The following is an 18311-nucleotide window of genomic DNA, read 5'->3' on the forward strand; positions in this document are numbered from 1 at the left end:
CCTCCTCATATGATATATATATGGTGGACACTCCGAAAGAAACCAATGGAAATGAGGCAATGGAGGATAAACCCTCAGGGAAGAAAGCCAAGCATGGGCGTCGTCAACACCACTCCAAGCCGCGCCACAACAATACTGGCACAGGAGACGAAAACAATCCGGATGGTGCCAAAGACGAATACAACCCTGATCAGCCTGCCTTCAAGCAGGCCGGACTGGACATGGTGGGATACTTGGAGAGGAACAACTATATGCCCTCCTCCGAAGACGAGGTAAGCCTCGGCGATGCCGAATTCGGCGTACCTGAAGATCCCGTGGAACAAGTCCGCTTCAAGCGACGGCTCATGGCCACTGCGAGGAGCCTACAGAGGAAGCAACAGCAGCTCAAAGCTGACCGAGATTTGCTCATGGACAGATGGACCAAGGTCCTAGCCACGGAAGAATACAGACTCGACGGCCCCGACAAAGGACACACATGGCATAATTTGCTACCTCAACCTAAGAAGAAGAACCTAAGGCACATACACCAACATCCACATACCACCGCAGTCCAAGACAATACGAAGGATACATGAGGAGGAATCCTCAGGCCTCGGCACAATCGTCACAAACGTCAAGTCAGGGAAGTTGGTGCCAAATTCAGCGGTCCCCAGTCCGGTCAGTGGAAAAAGAACAACCCAGGCCCATCTGACTCAGGCAGCATGCTCGATCAACCATGTGAAATTCACGGTACCCCCAGAAGGGCGGCCAAGCATACCAACAAACAATGCAGGATCTTCCAAACAAAACGGCTGATCTTGCGCCGGGACCAATGACAGAACCAGTCAAACATGGCGAGGACGATCCCCTCACAGTACGAAAATACGGCCGATCGTCTCTAATTACATCGACCGTCTAGACAACACCAGCCATAGCAATTCTATTGCGCTCACTATCTACCCAGTAGCCTGGGGGCTCCATTTTACAAGAGCCCCCACAGGCATACAATTATCAATAACATCTCCTCAAAGATGCAAGGTGCAAAGGCCAAGTTTTAACTGACCCACCATACTAACGGTTGTCTTCGGACCACCAAACAAATACCACACCGAAGAATAAGTCTTAGGCATTATCCCTTCATATAGTAATTACCACATACTATAGGGACAAGCCACGTTGGCTAGATTCAATGAGGCAGAACGTCAGGACAGTCCCGCGTGACATAGTCACAGTCATGGGCAAGGTCAAGCCCCACCCTTAGAGTGGAAATCATACCGCCGCTGGAATAGCGAGTCGTGCCTGTCTATCAAATTTTGATTTGGTAGCCAAACACCCGGACACCAATTGAGGAATCCGCATTACTTTACGGCATGGTTCAGCCAGGCTCCACTCAGGCACCCGCGGTCCAAACACAACGGTACATGCAGCAGCCTTTAAGCATTTGTCTTTACAGACTAACTTTGGTGCAGAACAAGACTGGTGATGCGGAATCATCTCGGACGCACAAGGCAGGCAGTCCAGATACACCTCAGATCCACCCACAGCCTCCTCCAGTCCGGCCATGACAGGTTCTGCCAAAAATACTCCTTTTCATAAGCATACACCGAACTCATATGCATAGACATGTCATTTTACCACAATGCGTAGACTTAAATAACACTTACCGGCCGTCTTTTCTCATCGACGCCTCTTTGTCAAAAAAGGCACCCACGCCTTGTGTTACGCCCGATTATGCCAGGGGCTTCATAGTACGGCAATAAAGTCCGACCACCTTTTCGGTCGCTCGGCACCCCGAACTTATAACACTATATGCATCAACTCCGAATCATGTCTTGGGTCATTGGTTGGGTTTGCCCGGCTCCCATGTTTTGGTACCTTACATTCCGCCCCATCGGCCAAGGTAGCGCTGGGAGAACTACTGCGATTGTGTCCCGATTCTTCCGGACGAGCACCTCAGTAGAGAAAGCCGAAAACCGACTGTCATGATACAGCAAGAACTGGTCAGCTGTTCGAGAGGTTGTAAAATCCTTAAAGGTTTATTCCGCATAATGCCATTATAAATGCAGAGTGCGACGGATCGGTCTTCCGATCAGGCGCCGATAGAGCCCGCAGTTCGGCCTTCCGAACACTAGGGCTGCGCCGACCTTACTCGGATTCCTATGGCTAAGTGAGAGTGATAAAGCCCTATAGTCCGATTGCCTGGTTCGTGGTGAGGAACACCTCCTTAAAAGGACCCAACCATGGGATAAAGAGCGTTCAGGTATGTCCCGAACACCCCCATACTTTTACGTGGGGGCAGAAGCCGACGACTGGCCAACTCTCAGGATTTACATGCATTAAACAGCCATACAGGAAGAATAAACATTCAAACAAAATAGGTAATAGATAATAAAGGTGCCATTATCCCATATTACAAAGAACGGCACAATTGCCTTCAGGGAAATATAATGTCTTTGGTGCACTTATCCGCCACAAGGCGGGCTCCTTTTAGTACACCTTCATAGTACAACTCGGGCTTGCGGTGCTCCTTCCCCTCCGGCGGCATCTCAGTCATCAGCTTCTCCGTATCAAGCTTCCCCCAATGCACCTTTGCATGGGCAAAGGCCATGCGCGCCCCTCTATGCATACCGATCACTTAATGACATCAAGCCGAGGGCAGGCGCCAACAATCCGCTTCACGAGTCTGAAGTAGCTGCTTGGAATTGGCTCTGCGGGCCATAGCCAGACAACCAAGTCCTACATGGCTAGTTCGGCCGCCTGGTGCAGTTCGACCAGCTGCTTCAGCTGATCGATAAAGGGCACCGGATAATTCGGCGCCAAATACTGCGACCAGAAATTCCTCTCCGCAGGCTTCTTCTCCTCGGTCTGGTAGAATTGGGCGGCATCTGATATGCTGCGAGGAAGATCCGCAAACGCCCCTGGAAAAACAAGAATTCAGCTTATCTCTTAGAGTTCCTCCCGTTATTATGTAAAAATAGCCATGAACACAAAAGGCCTTACCGGCCGCAACCTTCCGGGCCTCCTGAATATCCCGCAAAGCACCTCGGGCTTCTTCCCGAGCATCCTCCGCGGCTTGTAGATCTTGGGCGAGTTCGGATTCTTTCCCTACTAGACTCTGCTCCAAGCCCTCGCTTTTTCTTCACGGCCTCCAGGAGCTCTCGCTCAGCTTCAATAACACTGGCCTCGTGCTTCTCATGAAGAACCTGTTCGGCGGCGGCCCTATCATCGGCGGCGGCCACAGCCTTCTTCAGTGCCTCAATTTCGGCACTCGCCCCTAGAGCATACAATGTAAATATATTAATTAGGCACAACTTCGAATTAGTGCCCTACCTAGCAGAGGGTTCCGACATACCTTGCTTGTCCTCCAACTGCTTCTTCACGTGGCCAAGTTCCCCTTCGGCCCGTTCCAGACGCTGCTTTAGTTCGAACACCTCCGCACTATGAGCGGCGGACATTCCCGCAGACACCTGTTTTCAAACAAAGGGATGCACATCATTAGCTGAGTCTCCTGCAAAAATGGAAAATTTTGATCCCCTGTTCGGCTCTCTTTCGCCGGACAGTGTATGAGGGGCTACTACTCATATTATGACAATTCCTTAAAGGTTTCTTAGAAAACATACCTCAAAGCCCTTCATAAGACTAAGGCAGGATTCGTCCAGTCCGCTCTCAGCAGACTGAATCTTTTCAATCACCACGCCCATGAGGGCGCGATGTTCATCAACGATAGACGCGCTCCTTAGCTCCGCTGATAGGCCGCCCGGCAGTGTCAGGACCCCGACTCAATGCCACATCGACCCAGCATGTAACACCTCATATCACTTTGCGGCCTCACGCACAATATTCCCACGGGTGTCGCCTTACCTTTGCCCGGGACCGTTTGCGCCTTTTGGCACACGTATATGATAGTGTCGCTAGCATCCATATGATAAGGAGCCCGGGCTGACATGGCTAGTCGTAAACCCAAAGTGGCACAAACTTACAGGGACAAGCATCCATGACCCAGCATCGAACGTGTCGGTCATCAGCGAGTGAATCCAGGCTGTAGCACTGGGCTAGCAGGACTCCGGTGAACCGGGCTATAGGGGGCTAACAAGACTCCGGTATTCATCGCGTGACATTTCCCCGAGGGGACAGACACAGGAATGAAGAAGGACACATGCCGGCCAGCCTAAGTGTTCCGGAGCAGTAGCAAGCTACCATGGCTCAGTGGAAACACTAGGAGACATTTCCCGGTAAGAGAGGCTACTAAGGATAAACAACTAGATAGTCAGATCCCACACATACCAAGCATTTCAATAACATACACACAATATGCTCCATATGTGCAAATACAACATGGCATCACAACATGACTCTACAACTCAAGTATTTTATTCAATAGGCTCCAAGGAGCGAGATATTACAAACATGGGTCTCACGACCCAACATTCAGAGCATACAAGTCAGGCACAAGCGGAAGCTTAACATGTCTGAGTACAGACATCTACAAATGAAAAAGGCTGAGAAGCCTGACTATCTACCGGATCCTGCTGAGGGCACAAGATCGTAGCTGAGGTAACAAGCTAAATGTCAAAGTCCACGCGGAACTACTAGCGAGACCGAAGTCTCTCTGCAAAACATAGAATAGGCAAACGTGAGTACAAATGTACCCAGCAAGACTTACATCAGAACTAACTACATATGCATCATTATCAACAAGGGGATGGTGGGGTTTAACTGCAGCAAGCCAGCTTTGACTTGGTGGCTATCCTAAACTACGCCTGCAAGTAACTCTTTTGAGGTGGCGCACACGAGTCCACATATTCACCATATCAATACACCACTATGGATCCGCTCCCGTCTCCCTACGAGAACGCCATCCATAGCACTCACGCTTATCTTGCGTATTTTAGAGTATCCACTTTCAATTGTCTATGAACTGTTATAGGCAACCCAGAAGTCCTTTACTGCGGACACGGCTATTCGAATAGATGATGTTAACCCTGCAGGGGTGTACTTCTTCATACATGTTTCCACCACTTAGCGTCTGCACACGACATGTGCTCGGCAGACTTCAAGCGAAAGCCGACGTGGGTGTAGACCACGACCTACCTAAACACTCAAGTCTCTAGTCCAGGTTTATCGCCTATTCAGGTTCCATCCGCAGGGAGTCCGGCCGAAGTTACCACATACGGCCCCGAACGATGTGTGCAGGGTTCCCGAGATACCAAACGGGCGCCTGGTACACCGTGCCACGTGCCTACTGCATCACAGCCCACCCCTCGGGCCAGCGCTGCCCACGGCCTCCAGCATACTACAAACACCAGAAACTACTTGCAACTCCTGGACAGAGGACAAGGGTGATTAAGAAGTCGAGTGGGGTCATATTTCAGGGTGCAATGCATGGTAGTAGCTGTTTCATGGATCACAAACACAGAACTCAGTTCCCGAGGACGGTTTCAATGAGACAACCCACCATGTACTCCTTCATGGCCTCTCACCGCTACCTTTACCAAATCGTGTTCACACACTTAGCTCACACATAGTAGGACATGTTCACACATCTCTGATTCATTCCCGATGAATCAGACCTGACTCAACTCTAAGCAATAGCAGGCATGACAAACAAGCATGAATGAGTAGGCACGACAGGGCTCAAACAACTCCTACTCATGCTAGTGGGTTTCATCTATTTACTGTGGCAATGACAGGTCATGCAGAGGATAAGGGGTTCAACTACCACAGCAAGTAACAGATGAATCGTTGTTGTCCTAATGCAGTAAAAGAGAGCAGGAGCGAGAGAGTGGGATTGTATCGGAATGAACAAGGGGGTTTTGCTTGCCTGGCACTTCTGAAGATAGTATATTTCTTCATTGGTGTCATCGATCACATCGTCGGTACACGTCTTACTGGGAGGGGACAAACACCGACAAATAAAGAAGAAGCACAATCAATGCAATGCACAATATGATGCATGATCATGACATGGCAATATGCTGTGGTTTGATCTAATGCAACTAGCAGCAGGTTAAATGAAGTTGGTTTGAACCCTAGGTTCAAATTCAAACTCCACATAAGGCATTTCAAATGCCATTTATTCAAATTATTGTATACAGCAGATTTAAGTTCTTCAAACATGCATGAGAATGGTACAGATGGATAGATTGGATTTTTCTGATCATTTTTCATATATAAATTATTTAATTTGGAGTTACGGTTGAATTTCTATGAATTTTAGAAGTTTAGATCATTTTTTGAAATTTATAAATCATTTCTGATTTATTTTAATACCAGAAAATGTTTACTGCGTCAGCATTAGGTCATGCTGACCTCAGCAGGTCAACAGCGCCAGCCAGGTCAAACCTGACGGCTGGGACCCACAGGTCAGTGTAACAGGGCTGGTTTGGGTGGATGACAGGTGGGACCAGGTCAACGCTGACTGGGCAGGTCAACCCTGACAGTCGGGCCCACTTTACTTAATCTAATCCTAAACAGAAATAATCTTATACTTAATTATTGTGGTGGGGTCCACTATCAGTGTCTGTGGGTGGTTTAGCTGGCGATGATTAGCACTAAATACGCAGCCACGTCGGCACACCGGAGTTTGGCCAACGACGACCTCAAGCCGCGGCGGAGGCGCACTGGAGTGGCTCGGGTTTTGCCCACGGTCGACCAAATCGACCGTGGTTTGGTCCTATGCATAGCTAGGGCTCGCGCACATCCAGAAGGGCAAGCGGGAAGAGCTGGGTGGCCGGAGGCGACGGCAACCATGACGACGGCGGCGGCCGGAGTTCGGGTGTGGACGGGGTCGACGCTACAGGGCGCTAGGGAATAAACTGGCAGGTGCTACGCGCCCCTGGGGGTTCACCGAGCACGGTGACGTGCTCAGGCGCGGGCTGCGGTGGCCCTGACCACGGCGGCGAGGAACCACGGCGGCGGTGAGCTTTCGGCTCCGGTGGACCGCGGGGCTAGAGGAGAAGAACGACGGCGGGGCGAGAGGGGTTAGGTAGAGGAGCTCACGGCGGGGTCGTTGGTGATCTCAGAGGGCTCGGGGGTGGCCTGGTGATGACGAATCGGTCAACGATGGCCGTCAGTGCGAAGGACGAAGATGGCATCGACGACGGCGCTCCAGGGCGTCTGGCGTCTTGTGGCTCAGTGGTAAGGACGGGGACGTCACGGCAGAGCTCGGGGGCGCGTCGGAGAGGCTCGGAGATGGCTGTGGCCATGGTGGAGCTCGTCGGCCACAAACCCGTTCGGGTGGGTGAGAGAGAGGTCCAGGGAAGGGGATGAGCACGGGGGAGAGCGGAAGGGGGTCGAGGGTGATGCGTGGCGTCACCAGGGACGGCCAGGGCGTCGGGGAGGGGGGCAAGCAGGAGGTGGCCGGGGCGCGTGGGCGCGCGCGTCGGCCACACGTGTGTCCTCCTGGCAGAGGAGGAAGACGACATGGAAGGAGGCGGTGGTGGGCTCGGCCAGCTGCAGTGCTGGGCCACAGCTGGGCCGACTAGGTGGCCTGCACAGTGAGGCCAGGTACTAACTCTCTCTCTCTTTTATTTTCTGCTTTCTATTTTCTGTAATCTTTGTGGCTTTATTAAAAATACAAAAACGTTTTCAAAAATCCTGAAAATAGTTGTGGGCTCTGTTAGAATTATTCCTAGCAGCCCACACTTAAGTTCAGAATTAATTGAGCACTTAAAATAATATATAGCATTTAAATACCCAATTGCAAATACTATATGATTTAATTCAGTGACCAAATATGTCATGGAAAAATGTGCAACACCTCTGGTTATGGTTCTAGCATTTTCCAGAAATGATGAACATTTTTGAAAGCCATTTGGATTCACTGAAAATATTTTATTTGAACCTAGTGAATTCCTTTGATGCTAGGATTTAGGCAATCCCCATTTCAAGTTTCATAAAATTTAAACATGATGCATGGATGCTTATGCAAAGACAGACAAGGTCTAAGCTAGGGTTGTGACAGGCAGCCCTGCTTGGGCACTGGCCGCTGGCGGAATAGGCAAGCCCCCCAAAGGCGGCTGCTCACCCGATCCTGGAGCTTTAAAGGTCTCCAGGACTATGTCCGGCTGGGGTCCGGACTGAAGATCACCTCCGCCATCGACGCACATAGGATTCGGTGCTCCCGTGTGTCTGGCCCCAGGGATATGTCCCCCTGGTCCAGGTCCCGCTGAGACGACACCTCGGTGTCGCGCCTAGGCTTCGGGGAAGGGGCCTCTGGAGGTGTCTCGCTCGCCAGGGCATCTGAGCTCAGCGAATCCTCCGATGAGGATCGTCCGACGTGAGACCTCCCGGGCTGCATGATGTATGGCAACAGTTAAAACTGCTATATCTAAACAACCCCGGACACATATGTGTGTTCGGATTTCGTATACTTACGACTTTTCCAGGGGCTGGACCCTAGGATCCCACTGCGGGGTGCTATCAGCAGCCGTGGTGGATGCCTCCGGGAGGGAACCTTTCCCCCTCTTCAGTGATTCGGCCTCCAGGGATGGGGAAGCCGTCCTTTTCTTCCCACCCCCTGCGGGAGGGCCGCCCTCCTCCGCCTCCTCCTCTTCGTCTTCAAAAGAAGGATGGTCGCTGGAGTCTTCGGATTTTGCGTCCGAAGCATTGTGGCGACGGAGGCCACTCCGGGTCTTTTTGACCTTCTTGGAGGCCTCTTTCTTTGGTGCCTCGTAAGGCGCTGGGACCAGCATCTTTGTCAGAAGAGGTCCGGCCGGTTCTTCTGGTAGAGGGGCAGGATAGTGTATCCGCTCCACCTTTTTCGTCCAATCCTGGGGTTATGGTAAAACATGATAAAAGTGTCCCCCTCAGGACATGCCAACCGAAGCGTGGATGGACAAGAGTATAGCAGTAACTTACCGAACTTGCAGAATGGGATAATTGATACCCACAGTCCTCGGCGGAGCTCGGCCATGATTTGCCGGACTTAAAAAGCACTTTCCAGATATCCTTGTGGGAGAAATCGTAGAGCGCCCAAAGGGTCTGGTGCTCAGTTGGGTCGTATTCCCACAAATTGCAGGCCCGACGCTGGCAAGGGAGAACCAGGCGAACTAACATCACCTGGACTACGTCGATGAGTTTGACGTCCTTGTCGACCACGCTCTGGACGCGCGTCTGGAGCAGTGACAGCTCATCGGATGAAGACCAGTCCAGGCCCTTCTCGGGCCAAGACGTGAGCCGCAGTGGGGCTCCGGATCTGAACTCAGGAGCCGCAACCCACTTTTTGACGCGCGGTTCAGTGATATAGAACCACTGCTGCTGCCACTCCTTGACGGAGTCATTAAAGGCGCCCGTCGGCCATATAACCTTGGGCATCTTGCTCACCATGGCGCCGCCGCACTCGGCGTGCTCGCCACTCACCACCTTGGGCTTCACATTGAAAATCTTCAGCCATAGGTCGAAGTGAGGCGAAATTCAGAGAAAAGCCTCACACACGACGATGAACGTCGAGATGTTGAGGAAAGAATTGGGAGATAGATCATGAAAGTCAATCCCGTAATAATACATAATACCGCGAACGAATGGGTGGAGGGGAAACTCGAGCCCGCGGACAAAATGAGGAAGAAACACGACCCTCTCGTGGGACTCCAGAGTAGGGACGATCTGTCCCGCCGTCGGAAGACGACGGCCAATCTTCTTGGCCAGGTACCCGGCCTCTCGGAGCCTCTTGATATCCTTCTCCTGGACGGTAGAGGCCATCCATTTGCCTCCTACTCCAGATCCGGACATCTTCGGAGAACCTCTCTTCGGTGGAGAAGAAGAGTGCTTGGGAGCTAGGGCTCGAGTAGAGGGGAATGGACTAGCAGGGGGAAAAGGCGTGGGTAGAGAGGGAGAGATCTTGTCTCTTTATAGGGACAGTAAAGCTTTTTGCGCCTCCCCACTTGCCTAGTGGAACCCGCTCGTTCTCCACTCGCCGCAATTAGCGGTGCGTTTGGGTTACCCGTACCCGTATTGATGAGAATCCCGCAGTAAGGGGACATGATCTCTGCTTCGGCAATACATGCGGAGGAAACCGCCTCGCGATATGCGCTGAGGCTGGTTATGGAAAAACGGTTCGAATAATGACCCGACCGTAACGACATGTCACGTTGTCTAAAAAGTTGTCAGCAGATTACATTTGTGAAATATCATTCTCTCTACGGTGGTGTGTGAAGATCATTGTTGCAGATCCGGATACGGTTTAAGTGTTCGATAATAACTCTCGAGCATTCGGAGAAGGAACCCGCCTTGCAATGCCGAAAACCAGACTGCGCGCCGGACTCATCGTCATTGAAGCCTGGTTCAGGGGCTACTGAGGGAGTCCTGGATTGGAGGGTATCCAGATGGCCGGACTATATACTTCGTCCGGACTATTGGAGCGTGAAGATACAAGACTCAAGACTCCGTCCCGTGTTCGGATGGGACTCTCCTTTGCGTGGAAGACAAGCTTGGATCCGAATATTATATTTCCTTCCTTGTAATCGACTCCATGTAAACCCTAGTCCTCTCCGATGTCTATATAAACCGGAGAGGTTGGTCCTTAGAGGGACGATCACAATCATAATCATCATAGGCTAGCTTTTAGGGTTCAGCCTCTACGATCTCGTGGTAGATCAACTCTTGTACTACTCATATCATCAATATCAATCAAGCAGGAAGTAGGGTTTTACCTCCATCGAGAGGGCCCGAACCTGGGTAACATTGTGTCCCTTGCTTCCTGTTACCATCAGCCTAAGACGCACAGATCGGGACCTCCTACCCGAGATCCGCCGGTTTTGACACCGACAGGGGGAATGGGTGGTGGTGGCCTAAGGTTGGGGAGAAGGTTGTTTTAGGAGAGAAGACTAATTGGCTATGAATGAATCATGCAGTATTCTACTTTGTCGGATGAACATTTATTTAGAAAAAATGTTACAGTGTATGGATGGGCCTTAAGCAGACAAGGAAAATGAATGGACTCCACCAGCTAATAAACAGGGTCTTCGACCATCTGCAACCGCCAGCAACCGTCTGTTAGTGTTTGATTATGTGGCGCACAATACCCTTCCCTGCCGCATACGTGTTTGCAACATTGATCGTGTTGTAAACAAACAAGCGCAACATGGTGCGTGTTGCAGACGACCAAGCCCATCTGTCTGCTCACTGCCTCGCCTGATCACAACCACCACCGAGTTAGGGAGAAGCGCCTCGTGCCACCGCGTCCCACGACGACCGGTCTCCACCGACCGCAGACGAGGTCGCCCGCCCCACTGCACGCCTGCCCTCCTACTGCTCGAAGCCGCCGGAGCGGCCCTTGCACAACCCCACCACGGAGTTCTGCTGCCCTTGCCTCGCTGAGTGCCACCGCTTGCAGGTCGTCGTCGCTGAGCGCCTCCATGCAGGACCTCCACCGTCGAACCCCTCCCCGTCGATCGGATTGAAGGATCCCACGGAATCCGCGACGCTAGCGCAGAGCGCCGTCAACCTCACCGTCGTCCTGTCACTCGACGCACTGTGCATCCACGCCCACCCCGCGCTAGGCCCTGCTTCATTCTTCACAACATCACCTTTGAGACAAGTTGATGCAACAATGACATTTTTTGTGGAATGGTGACCGCGAATGACGACTGAGCTAGTGCACGATGTGGTGGCAATGTTTCTGCAACACGAATATATTGCCAAAAAATGTAACAAGGGTCTTATTGGAGAAACACAAAGAAGAGGCCGAAGATGTTGTTGCAAATTTTGCAACAAGCAGAGAGAAGAGGCCGGAGATGCTTGGTCCTGTTGTAATGGAGGTTTTGCAAACACTAACTTGAGATATATTTTTTGGCACTATCATTGCAAAGATATTCTGGATTTATATTTGATATCTTCAAGGCAAATTGACCGAATTCGGTGGTTGATGTAGTTTTTAAGGATCTTGTTGAAACGACTGGATGGCTTGGGTCATACAATCGGACCATTCGTGACCCGCCAATCTTTTAAAAAGATCAGCCAGTGGACTCATAGCGTGCCCCAGCAAACAAAGAACGAAAAAGCAAATGGGATTTTGATGAGCACTATTCATCCATAGGAATATATATAGTCCCAACTTTATACTAAACAAGCATTAATTAATATGGATCAGAGGGAGTACAACGATGTTGGTTAATGCAAGAAACCCCTTCCGACATATGGTTTCAATCAGATTTTGAGGAGGTTTTCAATCACTACCCCTTTCCAGCCACAATAGAACAAATTACTCAAATTAATATTTAGGAACACATACGGGTATTTTTTTTTTTTTTTTGAAAATAGAAGGTAGACAAGATCTACCTTATATACGGGTATCTTGCTGGTGCAAATAAAGGTCATATCTCAGTGTTGCATTTGTATATCACCTAAACATCTTTGTTTTTCACCTCTTTGGAACGGTTGCTACCTTCATTGAGCAGGAAAGGACAGGAGAAGGCGGATGTCAGGGAAAAGCCATGAACTCCGCGCAAGCTTCACTCAGCTCCTTGAAGCCGTGTCGGTCAGCCATGGCCAGCGTGGCTGCCACGGTCTCGACGTCGAGGCTCTTGCACAGAACACGCTCGCAGATCGCTCTTAGCCTGCCCATGCCGTACCGCTCGGCGGCGATAAGGAGGTGCCGGATCATCGCCCTGTGGCCGGCCCCATTAAGGCCACCCACGACCGGCAGCGCGTCCGTGTAGGCGAAGTCGACTAGCGCCTTGAACGACTGTGCTGGCATGTCTCCGCCGTCCACGGAGATCTGTACCTTCCTGTCGCTGCGCGTCGTCGCCGTGTGGATGTGGCGCTTGAGAAAGCCAGGCGCCCGGGCGTCGAGGATGCAGTAGTGCGCGGCGATCGTCTGTCCTGCGACTTCGATGATCACGTCCGGCTCCTCCTTGCCGTAGCCGGCTTGCTGGAAGAGCGGCAGGCCGGAGGACGGTGGCGGGTCGTCGAAGGTGAGCAGGTCGCTGCAGACGTCGATGCCGCACTCGATCTTGAGGCGGTCGCCGAGGACGTACCGCGAGCCGGCATGGAGGTGCCTCCTCCTGGCGAGCTCGCCGGTGCCCCAGGTGCACGTGTCCTCGCTGCTGGCGTCGAACAGGATTGGGTCCTTCTCGCGAAACAGCGGCACCGTCTCGCCGGTGGTCTGGTCGACCAGCCCGAACCCGACGCGCGCCCAAGCCGCGGCGCCCTCGGTCACCAGCTCGACGAAGGCGGCAACGTGGTCCGACGACTCCGAATTGCCGCCGGCATGGTGGTTATCGCCGTCGGGGTAGTAGCGGACGGCCCAGTCGAGGCCGCTGACGGTGAAGGTCGGCGAGTACAGAAAGCCATCTACGTCACATTGTTTCTTCCTCAGGCCGCTGAAGCCGTGGATGTCCAGGACGTGCGTTCCACGGGCCGTCTTCGTGATAGTCGCCGCCACCATGGTCACCAACGCCGGCGCCGTTGCAAGATTGCAACAGATAAAACGGAGTTTTGATTGAATGCATTGCTTCATCCGTATATATAGAGAGAGGCAGATCTGAGTTTTTTTTTTTTTTGAACTGGAGGCAGATCTGAGTTGATACTTCTTGTGTCCGGACTCTAGAGGACCAGATAAGAAAAACTACTTCTGAATTTAAATATTCATTTTTTCATAACCGCGCGGACTGCAGACGTTGACCAAATTTTGTCTTCTTTCGTGATCATGTTTTTTGACCGCTTAATAAAATTATAAAAACATGAAAAATGGTACAATAGGGGCAGGAGGATCATGGGTGTCTTGAATTTCACAATACTAGTAGCAAGCTCATGGGCTATTGATTAGCTTCTCTGAGCTCATGTACAAAACTTACTTTAGCAAACTCTATGGAGCAAACTCTATGGATATATAGTACTAGGAATCGTTAAACACTGTCGATGAAGTTCCTGCTGCTTAGAGCATCTCCAGCCGTTCGGCCCTCGGACATCCGAAATATCGCCGCCTGAGGATACGCCGAGCTATTTTAGGTCTGGGGGCGGTCGGATTCCCAACCGCCGCCCCAAGCGGTCGGATTCCCAACCGCCACCCCAAGCCCAACCCAGACACCATCTTTTAAAAAAATAAACTCGGCCAAAATCAGCCAAACACAACAAAATTCGGCCAAATTCGACACATATGAAGCGATTTAATTGATTTTTGTACATAAAAACTTTAAAACATAATTCAAAACTAAAATCATAATTAAGACTACTGCGCCGCCTTCCGCCGCCCCTCCTACAGGACGAAGAACACGCCGAAAGCGCTGTAGTCGTCGTCGTCGTCGACCTCCTTCACGCCGCCGCCGTCCTTGGTGCACCCCTTGCCTGTGTTGCCTTGGCTGACGGGTTTGGTTGGGACGGTGGTGCGTCGTCGTCACTGTCCTCGAGGATGAGGACGCCGCCCACGTCACCGCCGCGGTGCCGGGCGGCGATCTCCTCGAGGGCGCAGCACTGGCGTTCCGTCTCCAGTTTGACGTAGTCCTCGCGCGCTCACTTGAGCGCGGCCTCCTCGGCGGCGGCAGCCAAGTCGTGCTCGCTCTTCATGGCGACCAGCCCCGGCTTCGTCTTCGGCTTGACGAGGCGGGAGGAAGAGGAGCCACGACCGCCCTCGTTGATGACGAGGGTGCTGCCGCGGGTGCGCCGCCCTAGCGACGTCTCCACGGGCTTGGCCTTGACGCTGGCGAGCGCCGGCGATCCGGACGAGTGGGAGTGGGAGGAGGAGGACCCACGCACCATGCGTCGCGGCAGCCAAATGCCGTCGCCGCTCCGGCAGGGGACAGGCGCCGGCGCCGCCGGGTACTGGAGCGGCGGTTGGTTGTCGCCCTCGAGGTGCTCGAGGACAAAGTGCAGCGTCCGCCCGGGGATGCCCCACCATAGGCGGCGGCCGCCGGCGTTGTTGCGCCCTTTCACCGGCGCGTTGTTGGTGGAGGCGAGCTGCTCCTCGTGGCGGCGTTGGAAATACGCCGCCCAGCTGGTGGGGTTGTCGGCGGCGTACTCTGGGCGGCCGCACCTCCTTTGGCAGGGAGGCCCGGACGCGCTCGATCTTATCATGGAAGTGCGCGGGGTGGTTGAAGTTGGGCTGCGGGGGGACCGGGACGCCTCCGACGCTGAGCCTCCACCGCCTCGGTGCGCGCATGTCAGGCGGCGCCGGGTAGTTGGCCTCATGGAGGAGGTGCGCCTCCCACTCGTGTAGGGTGTGACGCCCCCGATTCAATCGTACACTAATCATGCACGCAAATGTGTACGATCAGGATCAGGGACTCACGGGAAGATATCACAACACAACTCTAAAACATAAATAAGTCATACAAGCCTCATAATACAAGCCAGGGGCCTCGAGGGCTCGAATACAAGTGCTCGATCATAGACGAGTCAGCGAAAGCAACAATATCTGAGTACAGACATAAGTTAAACAAGTTGCCTTAAGAAGGCTAGCACAAACTGGGATACAGATCGAAAGAGGCGCAGGCCTCCTGCCTGGGATCCTCCTAAACTACTCCAGGTCGTCGCCAGCGGGCAACACGTAGTAGTAGGCACCTCCGGTGTAGTAGGGGTCGTCGTCGACGGTGGCGTCTGGCTCCTGGACTCCAGCATCTGGTTGCGACAACCAGAAAGAAAGGAAAGGGGAAAAAAGGGGGGGAGAAAGCAACCGTGAGTACTCATCCAAAGTACTCGCAAGCAAGGAACTACACTACATATGCATGGGTATATGTGTAAGGAGGCCATATCAGTGGACTGAACTGCAGAATGCCAGAATAAGAGGGTGATAGCTAATCCTGTCGAAGACTACGCTTCTGGCAGCCTCCGTCTTGCAGCATGTAGGAGAGAGTAGATTGAAATCCTCCAAGTAGCATCTCCAAGTAGCATATCCAGGTAGCATCTCCAAGCGCATCTCCAGTCGCATCGCATAGCATAATCCTACCCGGCGATCCTCTCCTCGTCGCCCTGTAGAAAAGCGATCACCGGGTTGTCTGTGGAACTTGGAAGGGTGTGTTTTATTAAGTATCCGGTTCTAGTTGTCATAAGGTCAAGGTACAACTCCAAGTCGTCCTGTTACCGAAGATCACGGCTATTCGAATAGATTAACTTCCCTGCAGGGGTGCACCAACTTACCCAACACGCTTGATCCCATTTGGCCGGACACACTTTCCTGGGTCATGCCCGGCCGCGGAAGACACGTCGCAGCCCCACCTAGGCAAAACAGAGAGGCCAGCACGCCGGTCTAAACCTAAGCGCGCAGGGGTCTGGGCCCATCGCCCTGAGCACACCTGCACGTTGCGTGGGCGGCCGAAAGCAGACCTAGCCTAGTGGCGTTCCAGTCCAATTCGGCGCGCGCCGCTCCGTCGCTGACGTCTGAAGTGCTTCGGCTGATACCACGACGTCGGGATACCCATAACTACTCCCGCGTAGATGGTTAGTGCGTATAGGCTCGTAGCCAACTTAGATCAAATACCAAGATCTCGTTAAGCGTGTTAAGTATCCGCGAACGCCGAACAGGGCCAGGCCCACCTCTCTCCTAGGCGGTGTCAACCTGCCCTGTCGCTCCGCCACAAAGATCCACACAGAGGGCCGTCGGGACAAAGGTCCTTTCAGCCCCCAATCCGTGAATCACTCGCGGGTACTCTTCAAGCTGACCCGACTTTAGTCACCATCTGTATAGTATGTATGTATGTATAGTATATACCCGTGATCACCTCCCGAGTGATCACGGCCCAATAGTATAGCAAGGCAGACTGACAAGAATGTAGGGCCAATGATGATAAGCTAGCATCCTATACTAAGCATTTAGGATTGCAGGTAAGGTATCAACAGGTGTAGCAACAATGTCAGGCTATGCATCAGAATAGGATCAACGGAAAGCAGTAACATGCTACACTACTCTAATGCAAGCAGTATAGAGTAGAATAGGCGATATCTGGTGATCAAGGGGGGGCTTGCCTGGTTGCTCTGGCAAGAGAGAGGGGTCGTCAACTCCGTAGTCGAACTGGGCAGCAGCAGCGTCGGTCTCGTAGTCTACCGGAGAGAAGAGGGGGAAGAAACAATGAATACAATGCAAACAAATGCATATCGATGCATGACATGACAAGTAACGATGCTAGGTGTGCCCAATCGCGGTAGTAGGTGATACCGAGGGGGAACATCTGGGAAAGTATTCCCGGTGTTTCGCGTTTTCGGACAGATGAACCGGAGGGGAAAAGTTGCGAGTTTGATAGGTTAGGGGTGTGTGGCGGACGAACGGACTGCGTATCCGAAATCGTCTCGTCGTTCTGAGCAACTTTCATGTATAAAGTTTTTCCATCCGGGCTACGGTTTATTTTATATTGATTTTCTAAAGTTTAAATCATTTTTAGAATTTATTTAATTAATTTAATCAACATTATCCAGAATAGTGTCTGCTGACGTCATGATGATGTCAGCATGACATCAGTAGTTGACTTGGTCAACCTAACAGGTGGGTCCCGATCGTCATACTCTGTTTTAATTAACTAACAGTTAATTAGGTTAATTAGTGATTAGGTTAATCTAATTATAATTAATTAACCTAATTAATTCCTTAATTAATTAATTAATTAATTTTATTATTATTATTATTTTCTCTTTTTTTAATCATTCTGGGCGTGGGGCCCCCTGTCATTGGCCTAGAGGGGCTTTGCGGGTGCCGGGTGTCGGGCACCAGCCCGAGCGGTTCGGGCGTGCGGGCGAACCCGACGATGGGCGCCGCGGGCGTGGCCGAAGCCTGAGCGGCGACCAGCGCGCGGGGGCGGCACGGCGAGGCCCCCAAGCCGCAGCGGCAACAACCGAGGGCGGGGTGCGCGAACTGCGACGGCGGAGGTGGTGTTCAGGGGCGGAGCAGAGCTCCGAGGCGCACGACCGTCGGCGACGAGGCGAGCAAGGGCGTGGCCGTGCATAGTCCTGGTGAGGCGGGGCGGTGCGGGGTCGACGGCGACCAACAGGGACGCGACCACGGTGAGCGCGCACGGGAAGGAGGCCGCGGACGTGCCCGCAGGCGAGGCGCAGGGCGCGGCCACACACCGGGCGCGGACACGACCAACAGGGGCAGGCCCGTGCGCGGAGGCTTCTTGACGAGCATGGGGAAGGGGCGGTGACCGGCGAGGCGGTGTGCGTGCGCGCGAGGCGACGCAGCACGAGGCCGGTGGCCATCGGGGACGGCACTAGGGCCTCGGCGCGGATGGCGGGCACGGTCGGATCCGGCTACGGGAGCAGAGGGGGAGAAGAGAGGGGCGATGCTCACGGCACGGAGTAGGGGTTCGGGGCAGTGGGCTCGGGGGAGGTCGAGGAGGACCGGCGAGGAGGAGGGCGGGGAGGCGTTCGGCGGCGACGGGGTGGTCCGGCGTGTGGCGGCGGTCTCCTCC

At 52.8% G+C, this 18311-nt stretch overlaps 1 protein-coding gene across 1 annotated transcript; it reads right to left on the reverse strand.

Annotated features, from left to right (window-relative positions):
* Window positions 1-12269: 12269 nt before the first annotated feature.
* Window positions 12270-13369, reverse strand: LOC119337054 (BTB/POZ and MATH domain-containing protein 1-like). Its single transcript, XM_037609158.1, has 2 exons — window positions 13241-13369; window positions 12270-13168 (listed from the first exon to the last, which is right to left on the reverse strand). Exons 1-2 carry the CDS (start codon window positions 13361-13363, stop codon window positions 12398-12400), a joined length of 894 nt encoding a protein of 297 aa, XP_037465055.1. The 5' UTR covers window positions 13364-13369; the 3' UTR covers window positions 12270-12397.
* Window positions 13370-18311: the final 4942 nt, after the last annotated feature.

Source organism: Triticum dicoccoides, chromosome 7B (genome assembly GCF_002162155.2).
Source record: "Triticum dicoccoides isolate Atlit2015 ecotype Zavitan chromosome 7B, WEW_v2.0, whole genome shotgun sequence".
Lineage (NCBI taxonomy): Eukaryota > Viridiplantae > Streptophyta > Magnoliopsida > Poales > Poaceae > Triticum > Triticum dicoccoides.

What these genes read in the sequence shown, in the direction of transcription:
- LOC119337054 (XM_037609158.1), bottom strand. Translation starts at nt 13,363, where the DNA reads ATGGTGGCGGCGACTATCACGAAGACGGCCCGTGGAACGCACGTCCTG. An exon ending in TGTACTCGCCGACCTTCACC is followed by an intron (nt 13,169 to 13,240) that starts GTCAGCGGCCTC and finishes GGCAATTCGGAG; the next exon opens with TCGTCGGACCACGTTGCCGC.